Raw genomic sequence first — 17,570 nt, 5'->3', positions numbered from 1 at the left:
AATTAGTTCCGCGTCTCAAAAAACGTTCTGCGTTAGGAAATAAGTAGAGGTCGACGCCTATTGGTCCCTTGTCCAAAACCTAGATCCCCCAGAAGATATTGCCTGCCTCACACTCCATCCAGGGTTTGAAGCCTCCTGTCTGCATCCTTTTGTGCAGATAGCTTACATGAACTTCAGACAGGAGCATGGGCCTCTCCAAGCCAGCAGACCAGAGTAGGTTTTGAGCAATTTAACTGTAATTTAAAGAACCCACTTTTCTACACCAAAACAGTAAATCCTGTTAAGCAGGTTTTTTAAACTCAGAGGTTTCCATTTACTTCCTATAAACAACTTTGGTGTTGTGTAGTACAGTAGAATATCAGCCAACAGGACATGCAATATTTACCATTGTCCGCTGGGCGTACGAAGTTCTAGGCAGGGACATCAGGAAAGCCATACCTTCATGTGTTGTTGCAGCAATAAGGAGGCAGCTTGCAGGAGAAGGACAAGGACATAAAGGTTTCCAGTGGCCCCGTTTGGAAGACGATGAATAAATTCATAGTGAAACAAATTGTACTGGTAAAATGTATTAGATTAGATTTATTTGTCATTGCACAGGAAATTCAGTGCCATTGTATGCATTCTTTTTTAAAAAAAAATGTTTAGGCTAATAAACTAACTAAAGAGTCACGTATGTTTTATTACATGTTAAAACGCAAGTGTTGTGCGAGATGGAGGCTGACTGCCTCATCCTTGGCAACCTTCTGGAGGGAAGTGGTGAGGGGGGGCGGGGCAGCAGAAGACAAGACAGCACTGCTTTCTTGTAGGGCCTGTGGTGATCTAGTATTCCTCTACCAGAGAGACCATAAGATTTGTTGCGTATCCTTGAGGAGAGAAATGTTAAGAACATTTAGTAACATGGTTGACTTGCATAAAAAAAGATAGATTCACAAAAGTTATTGAGAAACTAAGTGAAACTACTAACTGTAAGATGGTTTCTCCTTGATGGGGCTAGCTACCCAGCCACCTTTCCGAAACCACGGGTAGCGAACGGCGTAGCGTGCCTCACCCTCACTGGTTTGAGCTACATCTCTGTTGCTATTACTGTTGAAATGTAGGGCCGCCAAGAGAAGTCTGTAGGAGACAAGTAGATAGAACATTAGGTCTCCAAAGTTAACCCAACGCAGTCTAATGCAACAGAAATACAATACATGAGATTAACGTTTTCAGTTCAAATGGGTCTAAGACAAGGACTCAACTTTTGCGCACAATATGTAATGCTGTTATCAATAACATTTTGGTCTGCTATACAACACTACATTACATTTTAGCCATATTCATTCCGTCACCATTTACCTGCTGTTAGTGTTGCACGTGCACAAAAGTACAAAAGTATAGCAATATCCTGAAATTAAAAAGTGTCACAATACCTAATTTTGTTAGTATCAATACTTTTAAGTGATAACACTGCCTGCTGTACATCCCAAGAAAAGAGAAACAAGTGTGTTTGGGAGCAGAAGTGCAGAATGAGGGAATGGTAGGCCTCCAGGGAGAATGTCTGATGCTGAGGTGACAATTGTCGAACACCTTTCACCAGTGCTTTCCTTGCAGCTACCACTCTCCAGTTTAGTAGCTGCTGGTGATCCTGCATGAAACATATTCTGTCATATAGTCTGTCGCATCTCATAACAAAAGTAATTATTAGTACACATACTTTGTTCAGGACTGGCCAGGGGAGTCGATCTTCGTATCTCAAACCTTTCGGTTTGAGTCCCCACATCCACCATCTGAGCTTGGATGAAAGAGATTCATGTTAATAGTTGTTCACCATTACACATTCATTGGTAACAACACATGCAGTATCTAATGCAACCCAGTACACAATATCTTTTTCTAACATTATAAAGTTTATAATTTTCAATGTTTGCTGTCTGAAAAGTGTAAATTGCAAAATAGTAACCATGGAGAAAATGAAAAATGTTGACATGTCATCCTTATTTGTGATTGTATATGGCATGTATGGTGAATGCTAGATATAAGCTAATTACCTAATGAACAATGTTTGTATGTTGCACTGAGATCCACGATGGACCACTACTGGCTCAGGATCCATCGTAGAGATGTCTCCATCTCCATCATTTCCATCATCTTCAGGCTCTGAAGTGGTAGTTGCACGCGCCCCATCTTTGCTGGCAGCACTCTCTCCTAAAAGCTGAAAACAGACCAAAATCACAACTTTAAAAAATGTAATCCTTTCATGAAAATCCCCCATTCATGCATTATTTAGAACAGCGGTTTGCAATAGGTGAGGGGCTCGGCTGTCCTTACCTACTCTAAGGGGAGGCTCACATTCACCCAATTTGAAAACACCTGATTTAGAAGACTGCTAGCAGCTAATATTTTCGAATTCCTCGCATGTGCCCTGTTGACACCAACATTCAAAGAAAACCAAGGCAACTCCGATGTAATATTGTAAAGCATTACTTGGATGCGCTTTCAAAAAGATCATGTTATTAGCACAATAAATAAGTGTCAGGAGGCTCATGTGCAGCCTCGTGGGGCTAACGTAACAAGAGTAGCTATAAGCTCACGGCAGCTATGCGGGCTCTCCTGCCTTCATGGTGCTAACTCACTATCATCATTACAGTCAACAAAAGCAATGCCAAGACATATCCATTATAACGTCAAGAAAAAAATACATTTGGAAAATTTACATGCAGGGCGGCTACATTTCGATGCAACATTTTTTATAGTATAGGTATTATAATACTTACTGTGCAAAGCTCCCGTTTTCGGCGTGCAGATTCTCTGCTAGTGCTAGACTCACTCCCGCAAGATCTTGCTGGTAGACTTGCATGCAGATGGCACAGCTCCATTTGCGAGCCTAACCCACTCTCTTCGTCGAAATCCCAGGCGCAATTCTATCAGATCTCCTTGGTTGTAGCTGTCCGGTGTGAAGTGTTTTTCACACAACACAGTGTGTCTCGTCACCGAGGAGGCAGCGAAGTCGCTTCTCTTTGCCTGGACGAAACGTATCCAAGCACGGAAATAGTTGTCTTTCTTGTTTGAAAATCGGTGGACCCGATGGCCAGACAAGTTGGAGTTGTTGCATCCAAAAGAAAACACAAGAATTAACCATTTTGACAACTCAAACCTACTCAACTACAACGATAACGACAAGCTCTTTTCTCTCTTACCAACACTCCGACTACTTAATCCACAGAATAGGTGCAACAGCGCCAATGTTTGCCTGTCGTTACGTCATAGGCGCGTTCTCGAAGAAAGGGGCGGTTTTTGGGAGCCTGTCTTAAGGTGCGTTCACACCAAACGCGACATTTGTCGCCCGTCCGCGTTGTCGCCGAAGTTTTGTCGCGCCACAAATCATAATCTGTCGCTGTGCAAGTTTTGTCAGGCGAATTTGTCGCGCCACAACTTTTGGCCGCCAACGGTGCTTCATGCCAAGTCATTCTCAACCACGGCCGAGATAACCACCATTGCATGTCTTTACCTTTTGTGGAAGAGGGAGAGACGTCGGAGAACAGTCTATTCATAATATTGTAATGACCACGGAAGAGGCAGTGAATGAAGTATTGATTAGACAGAGATTTATTAGATAGGCCTACCTAATAAACCGTTGGAATACACAAGACCGGAAACCATATTAACGCCGGTAAACAAACCCCGAGAAGCCCAATCCCTATGAGAGCTCCCCGCGCTAGGGCCATCCGGAGGCGCACAGAGCTTTTGGCCGTGATATTATATTATATTATATTATATTATATTATATTATATTATATTATATTATGTTATATTATATTATATTATATTATATTATATTATATGTAGAGCTCCGGCCGGGAGTCGCATACGGCAACAATCACTTTCTCCTCCATGCTGTTCACCCCGGACTGCACTGCACTGAGTTGGCCGGTTGAATGCTGATTGGCTGTTACGTTACATATGTCACTCAGTGGCCCCCCTGTTGAACGCTGATTGGCTGTCATCACGTGAATGTCGCGTCAAAGTTGAAATATTTTAACTCGAGCGAATTTGTCGCGTCCCAAATCCTCGTGAACGCGCTCCCCTGTGCAGGGCGAAAGTGTGGTGCGTCAAATCAAAACTTGTCACCGGTTTTCTCTAGCGAATAATTCGCCCGATACGTGTCTCTACGTTCACTTTGTATGGGATCTTGTCGCCCCGTCGCGTTTGGTGTGAACGCACATAGGTACACTTTCTTCCGTAGGGCTTGTAAAACATTTGTATTCCTGTGTATTTCTTTTTTTAATTGAAAATTTCATACAAAATTCTGTATGAATTAAGTTATACAATTAACTTGAAAGTTGCTCTTTAAAATCTCTCTAAAATCTATCTTTAAAAAGTACAATTCAATACTTTGAATTGTACGACTTTTTGACATATTATTGCTTTAAGTACAATTAAATACTTTGAATTGTACTAATAGCAATAATATGTCAAAAAGTCGTCAGAAGATAACATCGTTTACAATAATCTGTTAAAGTAATCCAGTAAATAAGATAGAAAATTGGAAAAATCAATAATATGTCTTTATTCTGTATACATCACTATAAAAAATGTATCCTGAAACATTTGCCATTGGGATAATTCATTTTACTTCATTTGTTTCAGCGTGTGCGTGTGTTTGTGGGTTTTCTAGGAGGCCATCCAGATGATGAAAGGCAGGGTGATGGCCGGCAGGACAGCGCATGCGGACACCGTCCTGAAGTAGAGCAGTAGACTAGCCCCCACCAATGCGGTCACCTTGGCAACGCGGCGACTAAGCAACATCTTCCGCAACGTTTTACAGAACTGGGATGGAGAGAAGACAGGGAAAGAGAGAGCAAAAGACAGTTTAGTTACATTCAATTGAAGTCACTTTAATGTAGTGAAGGCCGTCAGAAGTAGGCCTTTTTTTGGATCAATACACAGGGAGAGAAAGTAGTGTCAGTATTGCACTTTGGCCCGCAGATGGTGCCATCTCATCGGAATTGTCATTACAAAGCAATTGTTTGGGAGGAAAAAGCAGCATTTCCCATGTTAAATTACACTCGAAACGCCTTTATATTCAAGAGAGTCTGTATAATGGAGAAAAGAGTTGCCAATTTCTGGTGCTTTGAAACAGATTCTTTTTATTAATTTGATCAGAATAGATTTGTGGTCATTTGTTGGTGGTTGATTGTGAAATGATTTGTCATTTTGAGGAGACATTGCTTTGAAACTGCCACAGCTCTTCTCATGCTAGACGTGGAAAACAATGTTTTGATGAGAGTTGCTGTATATTGCATTCTATTTATGATTTAACATGACTACAACTCTATTAAGGCTCACAATGATTTAACATGACTACAACTCTATTAAGGCTCACAATGATTTAACATGACTACAACTCTATTAAGGCTCACAATGATTTAACATGACTACAACTCTATTAAGGCTCAAAATGATTTCTGATGTACAAACCCCATAGCAAGTTTGGACTTTGATGTATAGTAATGCATGGTTTTATTGTTCTCAGCCTCACTTTGAAGTTGTTTTGGATAAAAGAGTTTGAGGATAAGCAAGTTAGACACTGACGCTTAAGATATGCCTAATTGAGGTTCAAGTTCATCTACAAGAAATAATTAAAATGCTGAGATGAACACTAAAATAATTGAACTAAAATGAATTAGAAGTGAAGGTAGTCAGGAGTTAATTTGGATACCAAGCCAGTTAGAAGATGAAATAGAAGTAAAGGTATTGGTCAGAAGTTAATTTAGATACCAAGCCAGCTAGAAGATGAACTAGAAGTGAAGGTATTGGTCAGAAGTTAATTTAGATACCAAGCCAGCTAGAAGATGAACTAGAAGTGAAGGTATTGGTCAGAAGTTAATTTAGATACCAAGCCAGCTAGATGATGAACTAGACCAGCATTACTCATTGCGCGGCTCGCAAGCCACATGCGGCTCGCCAAGCCTCTATTTGCGGCTCGCATGGCGGTAAAAATATACAGTGATATGATCATGCAGTGAATACAGATATTTAAAATAACAATACAAACAATTATTTAAAAAATAAATCAACAGCGGCATTAAAAGGTGGAAATATAGCCTTGTCTAGAAAATATTTTTAAACTTGCTCGGCTCTACGCTGACAGCGGGGTTGCCAGATTGGCGGTTTTCCTGCATAACAAGAGAGAATGTGCTCTTTGGATGGACTTATTCTTATTAACTTATTCTTCAATAGCTTCCATGTTATGTGACCCAGTGTCTCCACATTATTCCAGAAAATAGCACACAGTCACACAAGTCTTAATTTTCCTCTCAAAGTGCACCAGATTGATGCATTCCAGGTTAAAAGGTACCAAATTTTCTTCCGGGGGAGCATGCCCCCGGACCCCGCTAAGGACCGGGTTCCCTCCACAGTTTCACAAAATTCTGTGGGAAACACTGCTTCAGGGAGGACATATTATTAAGCAGGCATACTTATTTATGACTGGATTTATAGCTTTTGATACTTTGCGGTAAAAATGGCTCTCCTGTTGACGTCGTCCTGTCAGTGCGGCTCTCCTGAAAAAAATAGTGAATACCACTGAACTAGACGAAAGGCATTAATCAGAAGTAGGCTAAGAGGCTAATGTGTAAGTGATTTCACCTGTTTCAGCTTGACTTCGAACGCTATGAAATTGAAAAAATGTGTGACGTGGGAAACATTGGATTTGAATCCTGTTTCCTCTTATTTCAGTGACAGTGATCAAATGGGATTCCACGTTGAAGATCATAGAAGTCATATAACCACATGTTAAACCAAAAGGGAGCTGGGTTCACTTCCCCTTGAAGCCAGTGTGCTGATGTATCATAACACCACAACAGCAACAGTGACAGACAGCAGGCTTAAGGAAGGTGGCTGTGGGAACTTCAGGGTTGTGACAGAATGTGGTTGCAGCAGCGGTCATGGCTGCCTGCGGTCTCCACCGACAATAAGTCCAACACAATGGAGTGTTTATGGAGAGCTGTGCCGCCCCAGAGGGACTAAGCAGCTCAATTAAAACAACACTCGGTACCGTCTGTGGTTGTGGTATTAATCTCCACCAGGGCAACCCAAAAACTAGGATTTGAAGGGTGAGGGCCCTTGGCACAAGAAGGACGCATGGTTCTGTGTGTGCTTGTGTGTTTGGGATGTGTGTGCGCACCTATGTGTGTTTGTATTTGGATATATCTGTGAAAACAAATCCATCACATAAACGTGTTCTGCCTTTGTTAATACACACACAAACACACAAACACATGTGTTTGTGTGTTTGAATCTATAATTTTTTTCGGTTTGTTATATGCAACATAACCCTCTGTGTGTGTGTGTGTGTGTGTGTGTGTGTGTGTGTGTGTGTGTGTGTGTGTGTGTGTGTGTGTCTATGTGCGTGTGTGTGTGTGTGCGTGTCTATGTGCATGTCTGTGCGTGTGTGTGTATAAAAGGGTTCCTGTCAATAACCCTGAATGGCTGACCCACCTGAAAGGTCTGGAAGCTGACCAGGGTGCCGTAGCGACAGTACATCACATAGTGCTCACAGTTGTACCACAGCAAGCTGTAGCGCACTGAGCCGCGTAGGTTCTCTGCGCGCTGTGCCACCTCCTCACCCCCTAATGGCGGACGGCTGCACACCTGGCCCATAGGGAACGAATGGAGAGCTGAGAAAACGGGGGCCTTTTGGATCCATTGGAAAGCACAGTAAATATATACACTGTAGGGTAGACTCTGCTAGCTTACTGGAGCTAATACAATGTATGTATAAATAATAATTATGCATATATAAATATAGATATAATATACATATATTCATAAATATAATAGTATACAGATGGAACATAATATATCGTTTCAGGGGTGTAGGTTTTGATTCAGAAGGACAAAACATATGCATGTAAACTATATGGGACCAGGTAACAGGTTAGTGTTGTGGGTTTTGGAGCAGAAGGAAGCAGAGAAGGCTTTGGGAGTCCTCCTGGTCTGGACAAGAGTCTTCCTCCCTTTTGTCTTCTTCCTTCTCATCCTCCTCATCACTTACCTGGTCCATCCGGTTCACGAGGATCTGGGATCCGTAGGCAAAGTCCTCTACACGGTCCACCCTCACACTGGCACACTAGGAATACAAACGTGTGTCACACACTGGAACGGGCAATCTATATATCCTATATCGCTTTGAGTTCAAGTGCAAGACCACTGAGACAGACTAAGGGTTCCAGTTTGTATAACAGGTAACAAAATAAATGATTCAACAGCATCCTCACGAGTGAACAGGTCAAGTTGGCTCTTTTTGGACTTCAGTCATCGGCTCTAGTGACAGTGGAAAAGGAGTACATGGGAATATAAAGTCAAGTTTCTGCTCAGACTGATATGAACATCAGATCTGCAACCTACCTTAACCAGAACTCCCAGTACGAGTCGAACGTTGGTGACCATCTGCCCAATCTTCCCCTGGTCCTTAGAGAACATTGGCAGGATATCTGGGATGAGGTGAGCCACACTGGAGAGGACAGAGGACAATGAAGAAAATAAGAGGAGGAGGAAGGAGGAGGAGGAGGAGGAGGAGGAGGAGGAGGAGGAGGAGGGGGAGATGGACAAAAAAAGCAAGCAGATGAAGGAAGAAAATAAGAAAGTAACAAAGATGAACCGTGATGAGTGATAACATGTTCTTTCTTGAATGAGAAACTTACCAATAGAAGAAGATAAGTTTTAAAAGCATTATGATATTTAACTTACTGACATCAATCAAAGTTAAATGTAAGAATACAAATGCAGTCAATTGTTATAGAAAAAAAGGGGTGAAAATAGTTTGGTTATTACTGATGACCCTATCAGTGAATGATAACCTCATACAGCGATGACCTCTCAGTGTTCATCAGTTCATCAGTCACTTAGCATATATGCATGTTAGCACAGATATGTACACACACACCCTATTACTACAGGGCGTGTGTGTGTGTGTGTGTGTGTGTGTGTGTGTGTGTGCGCGTGCTTGCGCGTGTGTGTGTGTGTGTGTATGCCTGTGTGAATGTATGTGTGTGTGTATGTTTTGGTCCACACTTACTGTCCCCCTCCCAGGTAGATCCCAAAGTGTGTGAAGAGGGTTCGAGGCACCTCAAGCAGGTCGCCCCTCTGTAAGAGCAGGTCGCCCTCCGTCTCCTCCTCAGACCCCTGCTCGCTCGCTCGCCCCTTCTCCTTCTCCTGGGGTCTCTGGGCGGCGAGGAAGAGCAGAGAGAGGAGGTGCAGAGGGAACATGGCGTCTGATTGTCGGACAGATGGAAGGGAAGGATAGTGGAGTGGGGAGAGAAGAGAAGCAAAGGAGCTATCAATGCAGCGCTGCATGGATTAATGCTCGGGATTATTCCCTTGGGTGGTGAGATGGAGAAAGAGAGAGTAGCAGAGAGAGAAAGTGTGAAATAGAGCGGAAGGGAGGGAGAGAGAGAGAGATTATTAGAAGTATTGTAGAAATGGCATCCGGCCTAATTCAGGGTCAGTCTTGTATATTTCAGCTCTGCTGTGTCTCAACCTCCATAGTTGTAGCTAATCTTGCTAAGCTAATTAACAACCCACCAGATGAAGAAAAGCTTTTCTTCTGGCTCTGTTCCTCCTGCTCTGAATTATGACTAATTCAGTTACAACATTTCTCAATATAACACACATGGTTGTTGCTTCACAAACATCAAACTGTTTGACGTACAACAGACTGATTAATGGCGTCAAAATCGTTGCATATGTTAGATTCATAACTCATTGATGTCTGCACACAGACAAATGCAAAAAACCTCTCTCACACACACACGCAAATACACACACACACACGCGCAAACACACACACAATGTGTTTTCCACAAGATTGACTAGCATGGCTATGCTGTGATTACACATTCCTTAACAAGACTCTGTGATAGAACGAGCATGACACAGAAGCAAGGGAGAGAGAGAGGAAGTAAGAGAGGGAGGGAGGTTAAGAAAGAGGGTGAGATAGAGCGAGAACAGAGGAAGGGAGAAGAGGGCAATATGGATAAAAATGTTGACGTGTAACACATGGGCTGAAACATATCATTGTTTGAATTATTTTTATTGAAACTCACTAACACCCACACAGGCTATTCACACACAAGCAAGCACACACACACAAACAAAAACGTTGCCAGTACTTGAATTGTGACACGATGCAAAGACAAGATCAAAATCAGTTGAAAACATTTTATTATTTTCTTTGATGAAAATACAGTATAAAGTGTTAGGATATCAAAAAATATATAAAAAATCTACAAACTTCAATTTGACTGTTAGAAAACAATCAAAGTCAAAGAGTGGTTACAAACATTTACAAAAGCGCTTCGTACGTCCCTGCGTCGGATATCGTCTGATATATGGACTGGATGTAAACAGTATACAACACAGAAACACTATTTACACACAATACAAAGCTTTCACACAATGTCCCACCCCGGAGAAACACCACTTTGTGGAGTTTATGTCTCGAAGAAGTTCCGATCTGAACGAGTTGATGCAGAGCGCTCCTCTAGAGAAAGGCTTACCAACCTCTGGTGCGGGAGCCATATGTGGCTCCGGGCAGAGGGCCGCAGTTAGCATGTATTAATGATATACATGCTAACTACATGCATTTGATCGTGAGTAGGTTTGAAGGCCGACAAGGAGAATAATTTATGGATGAACAACGTACACAGAGAAATGGAAATTACGTCACTTTTCTTCATACCACATTAGTGGCCCCTCCCAAGGAGGCTCAGAGACAGAGGTGAGAGTGAAGTCTACATAAGAGGCTCGTTGAGATTTCATGGACTGCTCCGAAGTTAGAAGGTGGACTGTAAAGGGAGACAGAGGAGAGTGTTTCCCTTCCTCTGTCCTGGCGCGGCAGTCGTGGCTCTTGCTCCTGGGCCGAGGCCAGTCCAACTTCCTGGGAATCAGCCAATCGCACAAGGGTGTTTTGGAGGGTTTTTTTGGGAAAGTCAAACAGAGGACACATACGAGAGACGTACGTTTGTGAAGTTGGAAAACAAGAATCGGGTTGATGTCATTCGTTCCTTACACTGCCCCCCCCCCCCCCCCCCCCCCCCCCCATCTCGACCTCCCTCCCCTCCTACCGATGATGACCCCCGTCCAGAAAAGTCAGGTCGGCATTCGTACGCGACGATCTTTGTACCACACAAGTCTAATTTCCTTGTAACCGTCGGTAACCGGGCCTAACTGACCATCCACAGGGTGAAGGGGACGAGGAGGGATGGCAGGGCGGTACCCAGGGAAACGCCCAAACACACCATGGACGCCATGCCCAGGAGCACGGAGAGAAGGAGACACCGCTGGTCTCGGATCAGAGACTTGCACCATTCACAGAACTGAGGAGGAGAGGGGAGGAGAGAGGGAAAAACATTAATTACAATTTCCCTTAAGATACATCAACATTTTATAAGTCAAACCAACACAATAATTCACAGAGATCTTAACTTGGATTCATGAATATAACCCATCAGCTCAACCCTAAACTCAATGGGGCTTTGCTCAAGGACTCGCGGCAGAGGGGAAGTGGCCCAAGCATCTCTCTCTTAGCGACATCAGTGGAGCACGCTCCTCATAGCACATCTGGAACGCGCTTCTCTTCAGCGTCCCGTAAATAAACACTGGGTCAGCCAGAGAAGCCCTGTTTATTTAGAAAGCTCTTGAGCACAGTTACTAGTAGAGGGAGGCAGAGAGAGAGAGAGCAACATTTTCCATATTTATTTCATATTTTACTTTTCCACATTTTCCATGCCAATATATAAAGCCCATTGAATGTTGAATCATCATTTTTATAATAAATAAATGTTATAAGAAGTTATAAGAATATGCAATTGACATGGTAAGTATAGCAGCATGTCGCCACAGCTAACTTTAAGAGGGGTCAGTTGTGAGTTGTCCCTGGCAACCGCTTACAGACTAAATGGATTAAAGTGCAATATTTAGGGTAGCCGAGAGGACAGTGCGTGGCGGGGTTCAATCTGGGAACTTCTCTGGTTCAGATGGGATTCATTCACTGTGGTTTGTCCATCTCCCTCTCTCTCTCTCTCTCTCTATCTCTCTCTATCTCTCTCTCTCTCTTTCTCTTCCCTCTGTCTCTCTCTCTCTCACCCTCACCCTCTCTCTCTCTCTCTCTCTCTCTCTCCTTGACTTCTCTGTGTGTCTGGTGCTCTCTCTCCCTCTCCATCAACGCTCTCTATTCCCTCTCACTCCCCCCTACATCTCTGTATCCCTCCCTCTCTCTAGCTCACTCCCTCCAGCCTCTGCCAGTATCGCCTTAGCCCCCCTAACCCCCCCTCCCCCCACCCTCCCACTCCTCTCCCCTCCCCCCTGCCCCTGCGGTGCAGGTATGGCGGTTGGTTCTTCGTCATGCGGACCACAGCTCATCTCAACCCGCTTCCCCCTCTGCAGCTGACAGCCAATTAGTGTCTGGCCTGCGCTCAGCCCACATGAGCTGGAAACCTAAACCTAGCCTGTCGTCTGCAAACCCCCCCGCCTCCCTTTCCCCCTTCCCTCCTTCCCCCAACCCCCAAAACACTGGAGGGGAGTTTGAATGGAGACCTTGTTCTTGGACAGGACAGAGCGAACTGGAGTTACCCCTGGTTTTAACCCCTGGCAGCAGGCCTCACCTAGTGCTAGTTAAACGACTGCGACACGAGGGATGGGGAGATGGAAACTTGTGTTTCCATCCGGATTTCAACAAAAAACAAGCCTGGCGTGAGTTGTTGAGTGGGGAGTGCTCTGGAGTGTTTGTCTGGTCTGAAGCTGTTTGGGTTAGTGTGTTGTGCTTGTTTTGTTTATTTAGATTCGGAGGCCCAGATGTGTACCAAACTTGTTTTGGGGTGTTGTTGCTGACTCGTCATATTTGGATGAAACAAAGACATCAATGTTCTTGTTTGAGTGCAACGAAAGAGACCCAACATTGGTATTGTTGTTGAAGTCCACATTGCTCTCTTTCAACCACAAAACGAAGGAAGGAACTTTCTAACAATAATAATGTGCGCATCACGATGCGTAAAGAGAGAGATGAGAGGGAGAGAGAGAGAGATGTGAGAGAGGTTCAAGCTACAGGGGAAAGAGATCACAAGGAAAGATGAAAGAGAGATGAAAGCAGCCGTTCTGGATCCTCGTGCGTAAAAACGTTTGGCGCGTTAAAACCGCCGCCCGTCCCCCAATTTCTCTCACCTGCTCGGTCTGGCTGCTGGTGGCGGCGCCGTAGCGGCAGTACGTCACAAAATGTTCGCAGTTGTTCCAGAGCAGACTGTAAGTCACGGCACCCACCAGCTTCTCCGCGCGCCGCGCCACCTCCGCATTGTCGAGCGCAGGACGAGGCGCGACGCGGTCCATCGCGTTCACCAGCATCGCGGCGCCATACGCGAAGTCCTCCACGTTGTCCACGCGCACACTCGCGTTTTTGGACAGCACACCTAGCAACAGGCGGGTGTTGGTCACCATCTCGCGGATCTGGCGGTCATCGCTCTTCAGCACCGGGAGGATGTCCGGGATGAGGTGCGCGACGCGGTCTTCTCCGAGATAGATGCCAAAGTGGGTGAACAGAGTTCGCGGAACCTCCAGCAGATCGCCCGGCTTGAATTGGTCGTGGTGGATGTGGGTGTACTGGGGCAACCCGGTGCCCGCCGGGATCCCAGCCCGCTCAAATGTCTTGGGGGGCGGCTTGTCCCCGTTATCCGCCCCGCGCGGAGATAGCCAGCTGGAGATAGTGAAGTGCGCGAGGAGTATGAGCTTCTCCAGGAGGAACATGAGCGAGTCCAGCATGACGACCGCAGCTCGAGCCAAGGCGCCTCGAGAGTGGGGCATCCTCGCGCGCCGTGGAAGGGTTTGATCAACATTTGGGGGCGGGGTGTACTTACGTCACGGGGAATTCAAGGAGCATAATTGCCTTCCAAGGAAAAAGTCTAACGATATATATATATATAGAGAGAGAGAGAGAGAGAGAGAGAGAGAGAGAGAGAGAGAGAGAGAGAGAGAGAGAGAGAGAGAGAGAGAGAGAATGTCAGTATCATTAAGCTTCTCCAAAAGCTTTCCACAAAACCTTTATCAGCAATGTGCATTTCAAACCAACATATATTAGGCTCTTAGCAAGTTGGATAAAAGGATGGATAGAGTAGGGGATAATAAAAAGGAGAGTGAGAGAGAAAGAGTGATGGAGAGAGGTAAACCCTTTCAGCCTTTTTTTCTGTCCATCTATCTACCGCTCTATCAATCTATCTTTTTATCTATCTATCTATCTATCCATCCATCCAGCCATCCATCCATTCATCCATCCATCCGTCTATCCCTCTGTCCGTCTGTCTGTCTGTCTGTCTGTCTGCTTGCCTGTCTGCCTGCCTGGCTGTCTGTCTGTTTGTCTGTCTGTGAGTCTGTCTGCCTTCCTGCCTGCCTGCCTGCCTGCCTGCCTGCCTGCATGTCTGTCTATCTGTCTGTCTGTATGTCTGTCTGGCCTCCCTCTTCGCTGCCAAACCAGCAAATTGAGAACGCTCACAGTTTCCACAAATCCTGCTTGTCACCCGACACACACACACACACACACACACCAAGCGCACACATGCACACACAAACACACCAAGCCCACACACGCACACACACACACACACACACACACACACAGAAGAACACACAAATGCATACACAGAAGCACACACAAACGCACACACACACTCACACAAACACATGCACATACACACACACACATGCACACACACACACACACACACACACACACACACACATAGTTCTGCCCCATGAGAACTGTAGCTAGCCAGTGCTAACACCCGCCTGTGGTCACTGCGGTTCAGCTTCAGGAGACACCAAATGGATTCAATACACAGACACACATGCACACACAGACAAACACACGCACACACACACACACAAACATAGACAGACACACACACACACACAATCTACACACTCTTACATAATACTAATATATAGCAGCACACGCACACATAAACTCTATTTTAGAAGCCCCCATTATCAGGATACCTATGTGTTAACAAACACAGCATATGGTTATGTACACAGACCTCACAGCTATGTCCTCATGAAGTCAGGCCAGTGGTGGTGGTTAGGGTGTTTGACCCCAATCTGGAAGGTTCTGGGTTTGATCCCCAATGTCCCCTGTCTTCCACTGCATCCTAGAGACAGACGATCCTTAACCCCTACCTGCTCCTTAATGATATCTAAATTCCCTGTTGCTGTGGATAAAAGTGCTGAAAACAATGAAAAAGCACACACAATATAAGACAATGTCCTTAATGAGTAGATACATGAATGTGTTTTTTTGGTTAATCGTCCCATTTCTCTGGATAAGAAGATGGTGTTTATTGATCCCTTATTCCTGTCAATCAGACCAGCCATCCCCTGACCTCACGACCTCCTCCAGGTTCAGATTTCCTCCTTCCTCATTGAAGAGGAGAGGATTAAGATGGATTAGTTCATTTGGAACACACACACGCTCTCTCTCTCTCTCACACACACACACACACACACACACACACAAAGCATACACACTGTGCTGGCGCCCTGCTGTGAGGAATGAATACTGTTTAAGGGGTTTAGCTAGCTATAGTGCTGTGTGTGTGTGTGTGTGTGTGTGTGTGTGTGGGGGGGGTGATAACATACCTTAGCATAGGGGCCAAGGCCCCCAGCCGCCAGTAGCTGGAGGGGGGCCCGGGGATTACCCATGATCCTCCACTAGACCCCTCAAAGTGTGTGTTTGTGTGTGTGCGTGTGTGATTGTGTGTGTGTGTGTGCCAGCATGATGGCTCTAACATTCACATGCATATATTAGGTGGAATATTAGGAGTGTGTGTGTGTTTGTGTGTGTGTGGGAGGCTGAGGTAGTGGGTGTACGTGTGTGTGTGTGTGTGTGTGTGTGTGTGTGTGTGTGTGTGTGTGTGACAACAGTGAGAATATTTAAATCTTGTTGGCAAACTTTACATTGACATTGATTAACTACCAACACTCACTGGCAGACACACACACAAACACACCCACACGCACACACGCACACACACACACTCCAACTGGGAGATTGTTCATCGTTGTTTGCAAGCGTGTGAAGGGGGGGGGGAGGGGTGAGACTGAAACAGAGTGGCAGAGACAGAGAAAGACGGGCGGGGGGCTGAGAGAGAGGCGATAGAGAAGGAGGGAGAGAGAGAGAGACCGCCTGGGAAACAGGCTCAGTGTTGAAAGATGAGTTATTTGAGGGGTAATCTGTCTCTCCTTTATCCTGCCTGGCCTCTTCCAGCAGAGTTTGTGTGTGCGTGGGGTTGTGTATGTGTGCTTGAACGTTTGTTGTTTGGTGTGTCTTAGTCAGGGGTTTGGTGTGTGTGTGTGTGTTCTGTTTGGTGTGAGTGTGTGTGTGTAGTGTGTTTTGTTTGGTGTGTGTGTGTGCGTGTTGTAATGTGTGTTTGTGTGTGGTGTGTTTTTTTGGTGTGTTTGGTGTGTGTGTGTATTTGTTGTGTTTTGTGAATGCGCTGTTTATGAACAGGACAAAAAAGCTCAGCTGCCATGGTCAAAACCCTCACTTGAGCTTCGTAGTGATTAATGAAACACACACGCACACACTCACGCACAGCTCGTCTACATTGAGATGAATGTTAATCAATCCGGAGCCATGAAGACAGAGAGAGGGTGAGCTGGGTCCCGATCCCCTTTCTGGAATCTTCCAAACTTTAGTCACAGCCTCAGCCAATCACGCGGCTTCCAACCTCCAAACACAGTTCAGGGAGTGTTGTTGCTCAGACGCTTTATCTTGCTAACCATTGCTAATTGTAACCGATGTTTTTCACAACATTAATAGCCTTCCACTATTTGTGAAGGCAATGTTTGTTTATTCGTGTTCTAGGTAATTTTCTTGTTCTTTGTAAACAAAGAGGACTTGCCATTCGTCTTTTTGGCCTGTAGTTCATAAAAACATTTTACTAAAGGTTTTAGCCAACTATAGTTCATAAACACATTTAGCTAAAGGTTTAAACCAACTGTAAACACATTGTACTAAAGGTTTTAGCTGACATAAGTTCATAATTCACATTCTATTATAGGTTTCAGCCAACTGTAGTTGATAAGGTTTGAGCCGACTATAGTTCATATACACATTCTACTAAAGAACTTGAGAACGGTTAGCTGTTTAACAAAAAGTCAGCTACATATGGTTTACTCTGGGCCAAACCAACTTTTGGAGAATTTGGCTTTGCATAATTTCATATTTTGGGAACCAAATGTTTTCTACACTCTGCCTGCATAACTCACACAAACACACACACACACACACACACACACACACACACACACACACACACACACACACACATCTGTCATTCTGACTGAAGTTTCACTGATGACACCTATTGATCTTTTACATCCTCTCTCTCTCTCTCTCTCTCTCTCTCACTCTCCCATGCAACTTCTTAAAAGCAGAATGCTCTCTCTAAGATACACACATAGACTTACATGGAAATAACACACACCAACAAACACACCAACAAACGGGTGCTACAATTCTCGATCCAAGAAAATATCTTTATTAT

At 44.6% G+C, this 17,570-nt stretch overlaps 2 protein-coding genes across 2 annotated transcripts; both read right to left on the bottom strand.

Moving 5' to 3' along the window:
• Positions 1-4,650: 4,650 nt before the first annotated feature.
• On the bottom strand, positions 4,651-9,249 carry LOC307090913 (lecithin retinol acyltransferase-like; the record flags this gene model as incomplete). The annotated part of the gene is made up of 5 exons (XM_079757720.1): positions 4,651-4,806; positions 7,480-7,632; positions 8,036-8,110; positions 8,389-8,494; positions 9,059-9,249. The coding sequence occupies 5 exons, from the start codon at positions 9,247-9,249 to the stop codon at positions 4,651-4,653; spliced, it is 681 nt and encodes a 226-aa protein (XP_079613846.1).
• A 1,893-nt stretch (positions 9,250-11,142) lies between these two features.
• Positions 11,143-13,833, bottom strand: LOC307090912 (lecithin retinol acyltransferase-like; the record flags this gene model as incomplete). Its single annotated transcript, XM_079757719.1, has 2 exons — positions 11,143-11,357; positions 13,201-13,833. The coding sequence occupies 2 exons, from the start codon at positions 13,831-13,833 to the stop codon at positions 11,205-11,207; spliced, it is 786 nt and encodes a 261-aa protein (XP_079613845.1). The 3' UTR covers positions 11,143-11,204.
• Between the last annotated feature and the right edge of the window lie 3,737 nt (positions 13,834-17,570).

Source organism: Pollachius pollachius (assembly GCF_949987615.1).
Source record: "Pollachius pollachius genome assembly, chromosome: 20".
NCBI lineage: Eukaryota > Metazoa > Chordata > Actinopteri > Gadiformes > Gadidae > Pollachius > Pollachius pollachius.
This window is presented reverse-complemented; position numbering and strand designations above follow the sequence as displayed.